This window comes from Chaetura pelagica, unplaced genomic scaffold (assembly GCF_000747805.2).
Source record: "Chaetura pelagica isolate M959 unplaced genomic scaffold, ChaPel_1.0 scaffold312, whole genome shotgun sequence".
Taxonomy (NCBI): domain Eukaryota; kingdom Metazoa; phylum Chordata; class Aves; order Apodiformes; family Apodidae; genus Chaetura; species Chaetura pelagica.
In genome coordinates this window covers 988,462-1,005,712 of record NW_009952485.1, presented here as the reverse complement: position 1 = coordinate 1,005,712, position 17,251 = coordinate 988,462, and the positions used below count along the sequence as shown (strand labels likewise).

Below are 17,251 nucleotides of genomic sequence, written 5' to 3'. Positions count from 1 at the left end.
CCTGCCAGTCCAGCTGGGGCCGGGGGCTGCTGCGGGGACAGAGTCAGCGCCTGGGTCCTGGCCTGACAGCCAGAGCCCCCGGTTGGGCGAAGGGATGAAAGCGAGGAGGGAGCGAGCCACAGCTCCCCGACGGCCTCTCACCCTCAGCTCCCTTCCACGCAAACTGGGGTGTCAAAGCGGGAGGCAGCTAGTGCAGCGCCGGCACGTCTCGCCTCGGTGCTCCGAGCCCTTCTCCCTGGCACCCGAGGGACACGGCTTGCCTCGGAAGCTGCTGCTCCGTTACCAATTTTTGTACATCTTTTAGTTGTGCTGTATGGGAGTTACCTTAAGGCAGGGTAACAGAGGAATTTTTGTATATAGGAACAAGACATGGGCATTTTTTGTTGCGGCTGAGCAACGAATTAAAGGCAGAATTTAAAAGAGCAACGGTCATTTTCACCTATTTCATACATCTGTATGTTTATGCTTGGATGTCTTTTTATATATATCACATTACGTTGTTGAAAGTTTCAGGCTCCCCATGCTATGAAGAACGAAAGAAATCAAATGAGCAAAGCTGTTTTCATTCTCCTCGCTCTGTGTGCAAGCAATTTAAAACTACACACACATATGATTTGAGCCTATTGCTAACTGCAACAATTAAAAGTGCCCTGTTTGCATACTTTTGCAGCTTTTGCATGGCACCAGGTACACCTTTCCAGTTGTCACTTCTATGTGTAGTAACAGTCCTGGACTTTTCTGTTGCATGTGTTTATTTTTGACATTTTCCAGTTAGCAGAATCTTCTCCAGTCTCACTCCGTGTGCCTTTATAGAGATACTACTATGTTGCTGGATTTTTTAAGGTGTAACTAAAATATTATTCATGTTTAAGCTGGATAAAAACTTTCTTTAGGCATTATCCCTTAGTGCTTAATCAAGTTGTGAGAATGTCTCTTATCTTTTTCTTAAAAAAATAAATTAGCATCCATTTTCACCTGTTAGAGGTCAGTAGGACTTGATATTCAGTCTTATAATTTTAGTCCTTCTGTGCAAGGTTGTTTTGGTGTTGCAAATAATTTCTATGAAGAAAAATATTTTAACGTTGACATTAGCTACATCAAAAGGCAAATTTGCTGTAGTGACTCCATCAATTAAAAAGTACTTGCCTACAGTAACATGACCTTGCAAATGACATCGATAGTTAATATGATCGTTAGTCATTAACAGTATTATTATATTCAAAAATGTAAATTTGTTGCCAGAATCCACATATTTACCGCTTTGCATGTTTTATTCTTCAGTGTTTTCACATCTTGTATAAAGTGGACAATTAATTTTCATCTTTTAATCTTATACAGAATTATTTTTACTTTGCTTTGTTTGGTCGAAAGAACCTGAGGAAAAGAAAAGTTGGCTTTTGTTTTTTTCCTCTTTTTTTTTTTTTTTTAACAAATTTATCTGTAATTCCAGAGTAACAGAATGTAAACTACAGAAGTCTGATAGAAATAGTCTGTGGAGTGTATGCATTATACCAATAATCAGAAAAAAGTCTCATACTAATGCCACAAATTTAAATTGAAGGTTTCTCATATGACAAAGACTTGATAAGGAATAAATCTTGTTAATACATTTTTGTTTTCTTCTAGATTTGTCGGCATTAATGCATCCGATATAAACTACTCAGCTGGTCGATATGACGCATCAGTTAAACCCCCATTTGATATAGGTTTTGAAGGTGTTGGGGATGTGGTGGCGTTAGGACTCAGTGCTAGTGCTGATTATACAGTGGGTCAAGCTGTGGCCTACGTGAAAGCAGGTTCCTTTGCTGAATACACAGTTGTGCCTGCCAAACATGCAGTTCCTCTACCCTCTGTGAAACCCGAATTTCTTACTTTAATGGTAAGTGGCGCTACTGCATACATCAGTTTGAAAGAGCTGGGAGAGCTGTCTGAAGGCAAGAAGGTTCTGGTGACAGCAGCGGCTGGAGGAACAGGCCAGTTTGCTGTGCAACTTGCAAAGAAAGCAAAATGCCACGTGATTGGAACCTGCTCCAGTGATGAAAAGGGTGGTTTTCTGAAATCCATTGGCTGTGACCGTACGATCAACTATAAAACTGAAAATGTTGAATCTGTTCTTAGGAAGGACTACCCCGAAGGTGTGGATGTTGTGTATGAATCTGTTGGGGGAAAGATGTTTGACTTGGCTATGAACTCCTTGGCTACCAAAGGGCGCCTGATAGTTATTGGGTTTATCGCTGGCTACCAAAACCCTACAGGCCTCCAGCCCATTAAAGCAGAGTTACTGCCAGCAAAACTATTGAAGAAGTCTGCCAGCGTCCGGGGTTTCTTCTTGAACCATTACCTTTCTGAATACAAAATGGCTCTGAAGCACTTGCTCAAGATGTATGAAAAAGGAGACTTGGTTTGTGAGGTGGACTTTGGAGACATGTCTCCAGAGGGCAAGTTCACTGGCCTGGAGTCTGTGTTCCGTGCTGTAGATTACATGTACATGGGAAAAAACATTGGAAAAATTGTAGTTGAATTACCTCACTCTGTCAACAGTAAGCTGTAAAAACAGAACAATGATATAAATCAGAAGAGAGAAAATGGGCACTTTATGTCTCAGAATTACTAGAAACAATTTCCCTTTTTAAGCTTGGTAATTGATACTATATTAAAAAACAGCATTAAGGTGTTAATAAAAAGTTTTGTGTTTTTTTCCTTTTCTAAAAAGTGCTTAAATCAGTGGCTGCAGTACAGACTTAATGGGCCTGTGTTTGATTCTGTCACTTAGGCTAGCATGAGACAAGAATATTGTTCTTGACAGACTAAGTCTTGACGCAGAGGCAGATTTAATCTGTTGGACTGGTTTGATAATACTCCATATGTAGTTCAGATTAGAACAAAATTATTTCAGCCATTTTAATTCTGTGATTTAAAAATAAAATAATTAGAACAAGACTAAGTAAGGAGTTATCTTGTGGTTGCTCCATTAATCTCTTCAAGTTTCTAGAAAAAATTATGCTCTTCATTTTTTGTCACAAACACGATAATCATAATTCAGTTGCATCATGGATCATAGTAATATTCCTTGACTGGTTACACAGGGAACACTTATCCTCCAATTCTGATATGTCAGTAATATTAAGAAAAGCAACTTGACTTTTTTTTTTAATTATGTCTTTCGTAACTAAACAACAATGCAATTTTCTTTTAAATCTTTGACTGCAAGTTGCAACATAGTCTCATTCTGTAGCCTTTTCGTTTGCTACTATTACTGTTTACTGTGGGGTCCTTCCATCAGTCAGTATTACAATTGTGTTAGAGTGGTTTCTGAGCCATTTTTGTGTGTTCGGGTCCTGTATATCTTTTTAAGAATTAATAAAGCTAAAAAGGCTATTTACATATTTGTGGCATTTATTCATATTGACATGATTCTTGCTGACTAGGTCCTTTGTAGATATTCTCTGTGTTGTAGAGTTCTGTGACCAATGATTCTTGTGACTTCCCATGATCATGCTGCTGCTTCTACTTTTAGCTAATACCGCTTCTGCAGAAGCCCTTTTACAAACAGCAAGAGCATTTTAAATCTACAGCCACAGTACCTCATATATGTACTGACACTCAGCCATAGATTACATAGTGGGTGCAGTTAAAATGTTTTGTAAAGTTTTGAAAATTCTTCCTCACTTAATAGATATTATGAACGGTACATGCAGAGGGAATTCTAGCTAGAAGTGTAATATTTTCCAGAACAATAAAATACATTAAACTGTGCTTCTTCTACGTACTTTTTTTTTTTTTTTTTTTTTTTTTTTCCATAGCAAACTTTAAGATTTGAAAGGCTGATTTTGCCACATCCTTTGAAATGATATACATTTATGTGCAGTTGGAGAGATGGAAATTTCTTAAGAACATACACCTAATAATAAACATAACGATAGACTGATAATGCCTGGAAGTTGAAGGAAAAAGTCCAGAGTAAACGATTTTGAGGCTTTATTCAGGACTGACTGTATGCATTTTGAAAGTAACACATAGCAAAAGCTTACATTTTACTCAGTAGTGTAGATGAGAGAGAAAGTATTTTTAACTTTGAGTTAACATATTTTAATTGTAATTTTCGTTGCATATGTCATTCACATCTTAAAGAATTATGTGCAACAAAGAACTATGCCTTTTTTGAGACATGACTACTGGGTTTAGTCCCTCTTTGGAGGATTCTGGGGAAAGGCAGAATGGCTTGAGCTATGTTACCATTTCTCTTTTACTCAAGCTTGAGCATTAAAACACTGATTTCTCTTTTCACTAAGATCTGCTTTTAGAAACATACTTCCTCTTTCCTCTCTAACATGACAAATATTGTGGTGGGTTGTATTTTGCATAATTAGAAAGCTATATTGGCTTTCCAGATGGATGCTAGAAAGATGCAGGCACTCAAGTACTGTACAAGATCAATGCATAAAAACTTCTCACTATTGTTTTTCTAAGTACATGGTTTCTTTTCTTGTAGAGAGAAAAGGTGTTGCCCTTGTTAAAAAAATGCATCTTTTAAAAAAACAAACAAACAAACAAAAAATATTGACTCTTTGGGGTGTACTAGGGCAAAACAAAAATACAATAATACCTTTAGTTACAATTGTGATATGCACAGAAGAGTTGCACAGGTAACAATTTTTCACACTAAGTTTCTACTAGCAAATGCCAAAACCCATCTAAGTGGTGTTGATCACTGCAAGTCCAATAGATGTAGGTGTTTTCGGGCGGTGAATTCCAAATGTTTTTGTTATAAAAAATATTCTTGTAACAGTATTCTGTTTAGACATACAGCATTCTACTTTATTTTTAATATGTTGTTTCATATATAACATTAATGCAACTGCCCCAACTCCTTTGTGGTCAAAAGAACCTTTAGAAGGTTCATGTGTGTGTGTGTATATGTGTGTTCTGGTATGACATTTTGTTGGTTTTAATTTTGGCTTCAGGCTTATTTAGCATTTTCATACTAATTACAGCATTAGTAAAAAGTTCAAATATGTTATACACAGAACTTGTATAGCCAGTGTATTAATTTCATAGGCCTTTTGTTTGGTTTTGGCTGCGGCCATTGGGCTTGTCTTCTTCATCAAATGCCTATGTTAAGCTGAAGGGATAACTCAGGGTGTACATGATTGCTCTTTCACAGGTGAATCCAGAATGAAGAAGTGATTTTTGTTTTTAAAGATACAACTTCTATTATTTAGATTGCAGAAAGAGAACATTATCGTCAGGGAGAGGGTGAAAAGTATTTCTGAAATATGCAGATAAGGCTTTTCTTCTGAGATTCATAATAATTCTTGGTTTGCAGGGGGGAAAAAGCTTCTCTTTATTTAAAAGTATATTCTGCAAACTTAGATTTATGGGAGCAGGGCTGACTTTGAGTAAGTAATCTATGATGGATTTAAATAATGTTTAAATATTAGATGGATAGGAAAATGTATATGGCATGCACACACTGAGAGGTTTAAATGATGATAGGACATTGAACATAGAAGGAAAAGAAATACTGTAGAGTCACAGCAAGGGATTAATAACAATACACTTAATATGCTTGCAAAAAAGGTGTATTAAAAGCTGTGTGCACAGTGGGGACTTAAATGATTAAAAATAATAATACATTTGCCTGGGAAGTACTAAGTATACTATATGTAGAGAGCAGGGATTTAAATAATAATACTATTAATAATAGCAGTTCATTGAGATGTGGTTGCTAGCACTACATCCTAATTTTACCTTTCTAAATGAATTTGCTACAGAGGAATCTGGCATTGTTTGCTGAGGCTAATAACAGAATTTCCCTTTCCTACACATATGCTTCCATGGAAAAACAACAAAGAAGTAGATGAAGAGCTGGCTTTTTTCCTCAGTCTGTCACATGTGTGCATGCGCACGCTGACACGGACACACACGTACTCACTCTCTCCTGGCCTGCAACCCTCAGCACATTTTACAGATATGCTTCCTACTTAATTGCTATGCTGGAATCTCCTCATACCTTTCTGAATTAAGTTAGATTTCTATCAGGCTATAGTTTGCCACATATTTGTACATGTGCCTATGTGTGTATAAATATATAAATCTATTAAGTTGTATATATTTTATAAGTGGGTATAAATAACTGCTGTGTCATATAAATACATCTAATTACAGTCTCTCAAGGAAAAGTTTGCAGTAGTGTTTGCAGATACTCTATATATATTTCTACTTCTGTCTGAGGAGTAAAGAAATTTCTCTGCTGAATAACTGTTAGTATCTATTTTACAAGATTTACTCATTTTCAGGTACCTAATGTAGCTGCTAGCATGCATGCACAACAATACAATTTATATGGTAAATGGAACCAAATAATGGCTTCACTGAATGTTATGGCTGCACTGAAGGGAAATGTCACGGTAAATAGCTGCCAAATTATGGATCATGCCGAAGTGTCACAACTGCACTAAAGACAAATAGCACTAGAGGCTATTGCCACTGTGACGCTTTTGAGTTATGAAGAAGAGGAGCAGCCTGACGTGAGCCTCTTTGTGTTCTCATTATAGCAAAGGGTTACTGGTGCAGTGTACAAGAAAACTTAGTCCTACGTGGTAGCTAGTTATTAATCTGTTCTTTTAGAATCTACAACTGTAGCAAACCAGAAAATCTTTTCCTTGCTTTATGAATACATATACACACACACAAACAAAGAAAAACCTGCAGGTTTTATGAATGTAAATGTGTACGGGAAATGACTGGTAATAGAAAAATGTTGTAATAAAATAATCTAATCAAAGAATATTATTAAATTTAACATCGTATGTGTCTGAAAGGTTTAGTTGCTTCTTATGCAGATAGATGTGTGAAATATAAGCAATAATGCACTTTCTCTCTTTGTAAAGACTTGAGTAGTAAGGACATTACCAGCTAAATTGCTTCTTCTAAACTGAAGTGTGTCCCGGTTTCTTTCATTTTAATGGGAGGGTAATAAAGATGAAAGACTAACATTTTAACTGATGGATCCCTTAAGCTACAGAATCGAAATTTATTATGTTTTGAAGGAATATGCTAAATCCTGAAATGTGGAAAGAAGCAGGGAAATCCCAGGTAAAATAAGAGCAAAGTAACTTTTTTTTTTTTTTTTTTCTTTTAAATATCTCATGCTTTTATGAATGGAAAATTACATGCTGCTTTTACTTAAGCTGAGAGAACAATATTGGTTTGGGGGCAAAAAGAAAAGGGGGGGGAGATATTTGGAGGGGGAAAAAAAATATTTGAAAATGTAGCATCATCACTCAGCAAGTGAGTCTTTCCAGGGTCACTTTTCAAACCATGCCTGCAGTGTTCGGGGAAGTGAGTTTGATGCTCTGCACACTATTGTACACACCACAAATGTACCATCCATAATACAGCACAATTGTCAGTCGCTGTTTTACAGAGAGGCCAGGGCTGAACAATCATGGTGGATAAATTACTTCTCTATTCTACAGCAAGTGGCCTTCCTACCATGTGAAGCTTAAGGTCATTGGCAGGGCAACGAGGGGGAAGCTTATATATTAGTTAACTCTAATGCACTAATAGTGTTCAGATAGAGGAACTATACCAATTAATTACAGTTAGGTTTGTTCTTCAAGATGGGAGTGATGACTTGAAGAGTTGCTGTGCTGAGATACATATCTCTGTATACGTATTTTGGTTTTATGCTGTTTTCCCTCCAGTATTCCTATAGATAGTTTGTTTTTTCTTTAGCATCTGCATTGAAGCCTTTAATAGACATCATTGCAAGCATCCATGTTTCAGAAATAGAATATTCTAAAGAAGGTTTTTAAACTATAGCAAAACATTCTGCTTACATTTTTTACAGTGTAGTCTAATGGGGGGGGGAGGGGGAGAAAAACCTGTCAAAAATTAAGTAGAACATCCTTGAATGGCAATTAGCATGCCCAGAATTTATTTTATGTACAACGCAGTGGCAAGTAGCTGCTTCTTATTAAATGAAAATCCTGTATTATGTACTTCAGGAACATTCCAACTAATGACTATGTAATGTCCTTAGTATAACACAGAACTTCTTTTTGTGTTCACAACCACAAGATGCTGGAAACTTGACAAATGATATCATTTAAGACAGATGCCTGCCTTAGGGACCTGTTTTTTGGCTTCCTGTTTCTGGTTTTTATTTCAATAACATTTGTAATTGCCACAGGATCTGTACCTTTGTAGTGTTTTAACCCCTTCACGTAAAACCCTTTGCATTAACTCTTTGAGTAGGTACTGGGGAACCTTTTTATTTTTTTCTTTTTCTTTCTTTTTTTTTTTTCCTCCCCAGCTGGTGTGTTCTTCCTGCCTCTCACAAGCACACATAAATAAAAGCTGGACATTTTTAGACCAGATGAAATGGCAACTTTAGGGAAGGTTAAACACTCTGTGCACTAGCTGTGTTTTACTAGTGCAAAAGTACATGTAGAGCAGGCCCAAGACAAAAAAAAAATAAAATAAAAAAAATGCTGTCAGGTGTGACCTGCTGCTTCTCGGGGAGTTACAAAAAAATCTTTTTGCATGGCATAGGCACACAGTACCTTGACCTCAGCTATACTTTCTGATGTATATTTCCTACCTTAAACTCACATGTTTTACTCAGGTTGTAGGGCAGGATGATTTTTTACATCACTGCCATTAGATGCTGGGTATAAGGGACATTCTGATCATGCTCATTCAGCACGAGTTGTAAGTATATGCTGTGCCTCCAGCAGAGCCTGCTTCAAGTGAAGCCCCTGTCACAGGACAATAGCAGTTTTCAGCTCTCCAGGCATTCACACAGATCCTGGCAGACTGCAAGAAACCTTCTCACAATCCAGAGCAGCCCAGAGATTTTGGTGATAGTTTATAGCATGCTCTCTCTCTCTTCTGCTTTTTTTATAGGTCTTGTAAAAAGCCTACACTGGGCTATAGTAACAAATAAGGGCTTGGAAAGAGCATGAATTCTTGGCACCTACTCTGCAGGTGGGAGTTTTGTACTTGTCAGAAGTACTTAGCTCTCGTGGACTTAGGGTGCTTTCCAATGTCATTTTGAAGCAACAACTTTACATTCAAGCTTTCTCTCGCAGGATGTGTAGTCTCAGTGCACCTGTACTCTTTAAGACGAGTTCATTCTGTGAAGAGTCAAACAGCCTTGACATTCTTCAGAACTGGAGCTGAGGACACTGAAAACCTCAAGAAACATCTCGAATTACTGCAGGACCAGACAGGACATCACACAGACATACCTTCTGGGCCTTCTGTAAGAGCAGGAGGAGCAAGTCTTCATCTTCCATCACAAGAGGAAGGTCAAAAGGACCAAGTGAGTGCCAGACCAAGTCATTTCTGATGCTCTAGAGTTCATTTTCAGAGTAAGTAGGCAGGCACACAAATCTCATTATGCATTACAAGGATCCACAGACTTCTTCTGCACTGTCTTAAAAACCGTACCCCTAAGGGACAAATTCACAGAGGGAAAGGAAATTTGTATATTTTCTGGAAGCAGTAAGACATGACATGCAACACAGTTCTGGCTGATTACAGCATGCCTCAGGTGAGCTGGGAGGCACAAGGCTGTGAGCCAAGTGATTTCAACCACCGAAGAAAGAGAACTCCACAGAAATGCATTGTGTGGCATGTCTGATCGCTACAATGAAAAGTACACCGGCTTCATTCACATTGGCATTACACTATTGGCATGACTGTTTCTGGCAGCCTATCAGAAAGTTTTATTTGCATCCAGAGTTTTGAAAGCCATTTCATGTTAAACAAGGAAAACCCTGAAAATGTCTGGCTTATTTGCCCCTTGACACTTATCTGTAATCCCACATTGAAGCCCCAATGAGGGGTTCTCCTTCTCCTTTAGAAGTAAGCCCTGCATGCAAGCAATGTAAGGTGCCTTTCCTCCCTGCATAGGGTGTGGCAAGAGTACCCAGAATGAAGTGGATAAAGTGTGTTATTTTTCCTGTATTCTTTGCAATCGAGATGCAGAGTCAGTTACTGGATCATTTGACTTCTTACTGAGCTGGGAAACCTCAATCTGCTATCACAAGTGCCTGCAAATAGGAGAGATATTGAGTCAGTTTCCTCTCCTGGGAATGTAAATGAGGAGCAAGAATAACGCTCTTGAAATCAGTGTAAAACTCTGAGGAGAATCTAGCTCTTATTTCTCTGTGTGCGTATGTGTGTTCTTGCTGTTGGAAAAAGCAGTTCTAACACAGACTTGCCTAACCTCAGATCACAGTGAAATTTTCCCAGCACCTCCATATAACTCCCAAAATCTTGGGAAATTCAGTGTGTTCACAGTCACTGATTTTGTAAGGGCTGTGGCAGCAGCAGCAGCAGGTTTGCAAGTTCTGAACTCTCTGATGATGGGGTGGCAGCAAAGTAAGCCTTGCTCAAGAGAAGCTGCTAAAAAGGCAACCCTCCAGTTCTCAGGTATCATTCTTTTAAACATGAATTGAAGTGTGAGGAACAGATGACAATCTGTCAGTTTAAAAAACAGTTATCCTCCCCGTCCAAAATCTTGAGTTACTTGATAGCTATTCTTCCTCTTTCTCTCCACCTCCCTCCCTATTCCCAGAAATAAAATTTTTTAAATGGTGAAATAATCATAGAGGAGGAGGCTGCTGGGAGTGTTTCAGGTTTTTCTCTCCCTTGGCAGAGGGGCGTGTAGTTATCCTTGTCTTGTAACATGCCTAAACCTAACAAAGTACATGGAGTTTTGCCTATAGGCTCTGCAACAAAATTTCAGTAGATTTATAGCAAATATATACAGTTTCAATTTAGCACAGAAACAGACATCACTTTTGGTTTTCAATATACAAGATCTTTTTATTTTAGTGAGATGGGGGAAAAAACAAACCACCAAGGACTCTTTCCACCTGTTTGATTTCATTTGCAGTGTCTTTCATTCTACCTGCAGTTAATGCTGCATTTTAATGTGCTGAAGCTTCTTCTATTGAATTTCTTCCTTTCTTGTTTGGAAAAAGCTGACATGGTCAGCTGTCACAAAGTACATGTCATGGTGCAAAGGGGAAGGAGTCAAATATTCCTACTTTCCCATAAAGCTGAAATTGTAGTGGTACAAAACAGTTGAGCTGTGGTTCACATGGTATGAACCAGAATCCTACAAGGTGAATGGAGAGCTCTGGATAAAACATGCTGTAGAGAAAAAGGTTGAATCTAGCAGGGGCAAAAAAAAGGACGTTGGTGGTGGCATTATGTTCCAGTGACTGGATGAAAGAAAAGCTTTATATTTCTCAGATGAGTTCAACTATCAACAGGCATTTTTTCTCCTATGTAAATCAGGTAAAGTCCTAAATCTAACAAGAGTGCTTCACCAATATGCTGCTGTGAGAACTAATGCCAGTGTCCTTGCTTTCTAGATTCTTTTCTTCCACCTTCCCAGCATTATGTGACGTTTTCAACTAATCATAGACTAGCACAAGGTGGGAAGGTAAAGAGAATTATTTGCTTCCAGAAATATAGTCAGGACTTCACCATATCAGTCATGTATAAGTGGCAGTAGTACCTTTTAAAGCTTTTGATAAACAAAATGTTGATAGTGCCTTCCTGACGGCTAGATGGGATTCATTCAGGCTTAGATTTCATTGGGACTTCCCAGCATAATTTTGCCAGAGTACAACAGACATCCATGCTTATCCAAATGATGGGAAAGCTTCTCCGTCCTTGAAAGCTAGCCATACTATATTGGAAGGACTACAGAGAATGGCACTTTTCTGGTGCTTTCCTATCACATGGCAAAAGAGAATGGCACTTTTCTGGTGCTTTCCTATCTATCACATGGCAAGCAGAACTGTTAACAGCCCCCAGTTCTGACACTTGTACATCAGACAACATGCATGAAGGTCTGAATGATTTTAAAGAAAAGCATATTTGCACTAAAACCTGTTTCACTTCAAGAAGATACAGTGTCAGAATGCTGTGAGTAAATTAGTGTTTCTGTTCAACTCCATATTTTAAAACAAAGCGACCCAGAACACTCAGTCTTATCCCCTGTCCCAGGGCTGCCTTGGTTCTGTGCCTGGCAGGGTAGCCTTGCTCTGAAGCACACTAGCTCTCCATACCATGTATATTTTAATGCCAACACTGATCTTCAATCAGCACTGCCCTGGCCTTCCAGTGAAAATATGCCAAAATGTCACAGGTTTCCAAATGAAATGCAAATACTGAACTTTCTGAAATTTACTGATAGTATTTTACTCCTTTACTGTATCTGAGCTGTACCAACAAGACACAACAGAAACAAGGGTTTAAGATTCCTGACAGCAAAGGTAAAGCTCTTTGCACTTGCCAGTCCACAGATGTCTCAGCCGGATGGTCTGTAACACCTCTCGAGAAGAATACATGTCCCCTGCTTGCTCGCTCACTCAACATAATGAAGAAGAGCGATGAAATACTCACAGTCAGGTCAGCCTACCTTTTGTCATATGTTACTGCTATTACATAGGTGTCACAGCAGCAGGTGCAAAATAAATACCTGGATAATGGAAAGCATTTGCTTTGCCTTTAGCCACAGGCATGAGGTCTGATTTACTGGTGGTTGGCAGCTACAGAGCATGGGAGAACCAGTCCCTATATAGCCAGCCAGGCCTTTACACACTCAGAGCCACAGTGGGAGCTCCTCTGGAGAACACCATCTTATTTTTCTCCCATGCCATCCTCCCCATGCTCTCTACTATTCTGCCAGAGCAGGGAGATTTAGCAGAGCCATGAATCTATGCTTACATGCTGCCCTTTCATCATTTGGACCTCAGTGGATGTACACAATCTGGAGCAGTCTTTGCTCAAGGCAAACAAAGTAAAGGAGGAGAGTGACATTTCAGTCTTTCATTGCAGAGTTGTTCAGGTCACTCACTGAAATTATAGACACCAGCTCCAGCAATGTTAACAGCCAACTTTAGATTATTAACCACCCTTTGGATAGCAGTACATTTATGGTGCCAGCGTGCAGAGAATTCCTCCAAATTACAGGGTGTCCTAACACAGCTGGTCAAACCACATGGACCTTTAGATGCAGTAAGCAGTGTAATTAAGTCTGTTTTCTCATTTGTACTTTCCTAGCAGCACTCAAAATACACTCTGAACCACTGGATACTGCTCTTTGCATCAGGCTATAAAAGAAGATAAGAGCAAAGGGTGCTTTAACAATAGTTCATTAAGGAGACCTCAAACATTTTCTTTTAGTGCATTATTTATGTTTTGGGTAATAATAAAATACTATTTCCAGGGTAAAGTGCACTCAAGAAACTTACTGGCCTGTAGGTAGTTTCATTTGAATAGATATAGAAGGGGGAAGGCTGCAGAATTTTTTTTTTACCTTCTGCTTTCCTGAAAGACCTGGGCTTTTGTCTTCCCCTCATCAAGCCATACATTGTCAATACCACTGAGATCCACCAAACCTCATTAGCCCTTTCAAATATTTCTGGGAAAGGCAGTCACTGTTTTTCCCCCAAGACTCTAGAAATTCTTCTTCATTGCAATAATCACTAGCATCCCTGTTAGGCTCCATTTTTTAATATAATGACCTTCTGCATACAAGCAAACAAACACGGAGAGGATCTAAACATCTAGATTCCCTTGAAAAGATCATAAATCTGATTTCACACAAAAAAGTCCAAAGAAACTTGACCAAAAATAATAGTAATAGAGGTAGTGGTAATGAGTGCTTATTCCCATTCCTTAAATTGTATTTTATAATTAATCTAGCACTGCATTAATTACAGTCTTTCCTCATAGTCTTTCTTTAATCTCTTACAGCACCATTCTCGCTGTGTAACGCTGCTGCAGTACATTTTGTTACCTATGTACAGATTCAAGAGGAAAATTTGGCTCTGACCATGAAATATTCACACACTTTCAGATGTAAGTAAAAAAACTTAAACTAATTAACTAGAAACCGCAAATGCCAATGATTCTTTATCATAGTGCAACTTGCATCTGTTTAGCTTTTCGTTCTGCTGCTTCTCTGCTTATAGCACTAATTACTATTAAAGCTAAAAAAGAAAAGAAAAAGAAAAAAACAAACCAACAAAGCAATACCATCAAAGCTGGAAGAGTCAGAGATGGTAGAAACTATCAAATGTTCCAAAGAGACCATGGGAGAACTTAGTGTGAAAGTAGAGGCTATGGCACTGCAGGAATGGATGTCAGGTCTACTCCTTGGTATGGAGAGGGACTCTTAACAGAGTCTATTGACTGTGGATGGATCTTCATGTCAGTATGTAAGAATTAATTAAGAGACCAGACAACAACTAGGAAAGGACTGTTCCTCATACTCTTTTAAGCCCTGAAAGTGTCCAGTAAATATACTGAATATGGAGGAGAATGACATCTTGATACTAAATGAGAAAGCATTGTTTAAGTAATTAATATAAAGTAAAAATACTTTCATTATGTGAAAGAGGCTAGTAGCTAAAAAACAAACAACATGAGGAGGACAAAAGATTTGTGATTTTCAATATCGTAGGATTAGTTTGCGTATACTATTCTCTGCCTTTGTGAATTACAGATCACCAAGATCTCCATACAGAAATACAATGTACTGGTATTCATCTTGTCAATGATATATTCAGAGGGCTGTTTCTCTAATTGATGGCTTCATCATTCAATTCAAGATGCATAAGGATAGCTATTGTTATCTAACACTATCATATGTTCTTATTGTTCCACACTTTCCTCCTTGTCAATAGCACGATAACATATCTAAATCTTCGAGATAGCAAAAGGAAGGTGCATTATTTGTTGACTCCACACATCACATTATTAAAAGTTTATGAGCAACCTGCATGTCTCCCCACTGATATATTTAAGTATTCAATTAAAATTGGACAAGAGAGTAAACCAGCACAAATAAATACTCAGTTAAATGAAGGCTTTGCATTGATTCTTAAAGTATTCTAATCCAGGTGCTTTCTAGCAGGCACTCAATTGAAATCAGGACAGTGATGTGAGTGTGAGAGTGAACTGTGTATAAAAGAGAAGAAGGCAGATTGCTTTGTGGTGGAGTCATGGCAGAGGTTTGACAGGAAATGCTACTCCCAATACAGCTAAGCAGGGAAGGAGAACCCTATTATATGGATGAGTGGGGCCAGCAATGGCATCTTGTCATTCTAACTTGTATAAGTAAGCAAGCTTAATTGCTCCTTGTCTTTTCAAGATGACTTTCCATCAACAATCTCATTATCACACACATATGTTTATTGCACGTATCCAAGTCCCTTCACACAGACCTGAGTACAATGAGAAAAGCAGCAATATTACATTATCCAGTAACATTGTTTTTTCCTTTAATTCTTTTTTTCTTTTTAACCAGATGGATGTGACCTGCCTTCTCCTTCTGTGACTAACAGGGTGACCAGAGGCAGTGGAACGCACACCAGGAATGGAAAGAATAAAACCAGAGGGAAAGCAAGCTGTCAAGAGAACAGTACTGAGGATGCAAAATGTAAACATGACTTCTATTTACCAAGATTAATATGTAAAGTTAACATGTTTGTCATGGAATATATTAATATGTATGTTTTCCTACTATGTAGATCTTTTCTTATATTACTTATTAGAAAGAGATATAATCACAATGATGGGGCAAGAATGTCACTTAAAAATTAGGTGATGCCCAGTCAACATAATATAACCACTACAGTGTCATTTCTGATTTAGATGTGGTGATATCAGTGTAATTGCCGCTGGGAAGAAATTACAATGGCTGTTAATGATAAATAAAATGACAAGAAGGAGGATCTTCCTTCACATATAATTCCAAGCAAAATTCAGCTGCTGATTTCCTTAAGCAACTCAATGCTGCTCATTGATGAAGAGGAAATAAACAGGTTTTGTGTAGCTGCATGGCTGTGAGGACTGCACTGTCATTTCCCAAGCCTGAGCATGGACACTACAGGTCTAACAAGATTTCACCCCACTATTTCAACTCAGAGGAGAGGTAGTAATGAAGCTCACATGAAGTGAATCTTAACACAAAGGCAGCTTTATTCTAACAGAAAGTTAGAAGAAGAGACTGTGGACTGAGGTGGATCTTACTAATTTGAAAGCTTTGCAAGAGATTCTAGGAACACTTTATTTTAGAAAGCCAAGTCTCTTGATGTGCTCTGAGAGAGCTGCTAAAAAAAGCTTTCCCATGAGTTCCCTTTTTGTAAGACTCCATAGCTACACAAGCATGCTTAGATAGTCAATGAAAAACCACCAATTCATACATGTCGAAACCTCTGATCATCATCAGAGTACCAAGAAGGCACCTGAGGACTCCAGGTGTATGGTTTTCTTGCAACAGTAATAAGGTTCTCCAGGCAACAAGGTTCTCCTGTGTGTCCTTCAGAAAAGGATACACACCTAACATAAGGTACTCTGAAGTTGTTATATTCCTGGGCTGGCACTTGCATATGAAATACCCTCCCATATACCATGTGGGACCCAGTCTGGTAGTTGTCCATGTGATATGAATAAACCAGCTCTGAAAAAGAGGTGATCTGAGCACGTACCTGAGATGAAGGCAGAGAAGAGAATTAAATTCAGCCCTTCCAAGGTGATCAAAATGCACACTTTTTAGTCCTAATCCTGTGATCCCTAATCACAAAAATATGGGATCTGTTTCTGAATAGTCCTTTTACTGAAGCTGCTCTGCTTGATATAAAAAAATGTTAAATGTATCAGGAGCCAGAGCTCAGACACCCTACTCCTGACTGGCCGTGATACTCACTACGCCTTAAAGTCACTTCCTTTCTCACTAGTCATAATGCTTTCCTCTTCAATATCTTATTTTCTAGGATCTCTGTTGCACAAAAAACAAGCACTGCTCTATACCCTAAGAGTCCTCTTAGTACAGATTTTGATTCACAGTTTCCTGCTTTGCTACTGCTGCCTGAATGCAGCTAAAGCTTTGCAACTGGGCATCTCAAGGAGCATCCAGATCTTGATCCACTCAGTCTTAGGACCTGCATGTGAGGCAGAATGTGTTTGCCACCTTCCATTGCAGGCTCTGGGTCCTAGATGTGCTACAGCTACTTAACTGGCTCAGGAAACAGAGTGCAAGTCTCCTCTCTCTCACATGACCATGCTAAAGCTAAACACCGAGCTAAACACTCTGTTCAGATTTTCTCAGTCTCCCTGACCTAGTAAATGTTTGTAAATCCCACACAGAACACATCAGCAAGAGACCTTGGAAGAGCCCCACCCCAGTGTCAGTCATACAGCATGTTGTGAC

The 17,251-nt window shown here is 38.5% G+C and overlaps 1 protein-coding gene across 1 annotated transcript in view; it reads left to right on the top strand.

Annotated features, from left to right (window-relative positions):
• Positions 1-3,052, top strand: part of ZADH2 (zinc binding alcohol dehydrogenase domain containing 2) — a 4,031-nt gene extending 979 nt beyond the window's left edge. The window contains exon 2 of the mRNA XM_010008821.1: positions 1,627-3,052. Within this exon, the coding sequence (XP_010007123.1) occupies positions 1,627-2,551 (925 nt within the window). The 3' untranslated portion in view covers positions 2,552-3,052. The remainder of the gene's footprint in view (positions 1-1,626) is intronic.
• The last annotated feature ends 14,199 nt before the right edge of the window (positions 3,053-17,251 follow it).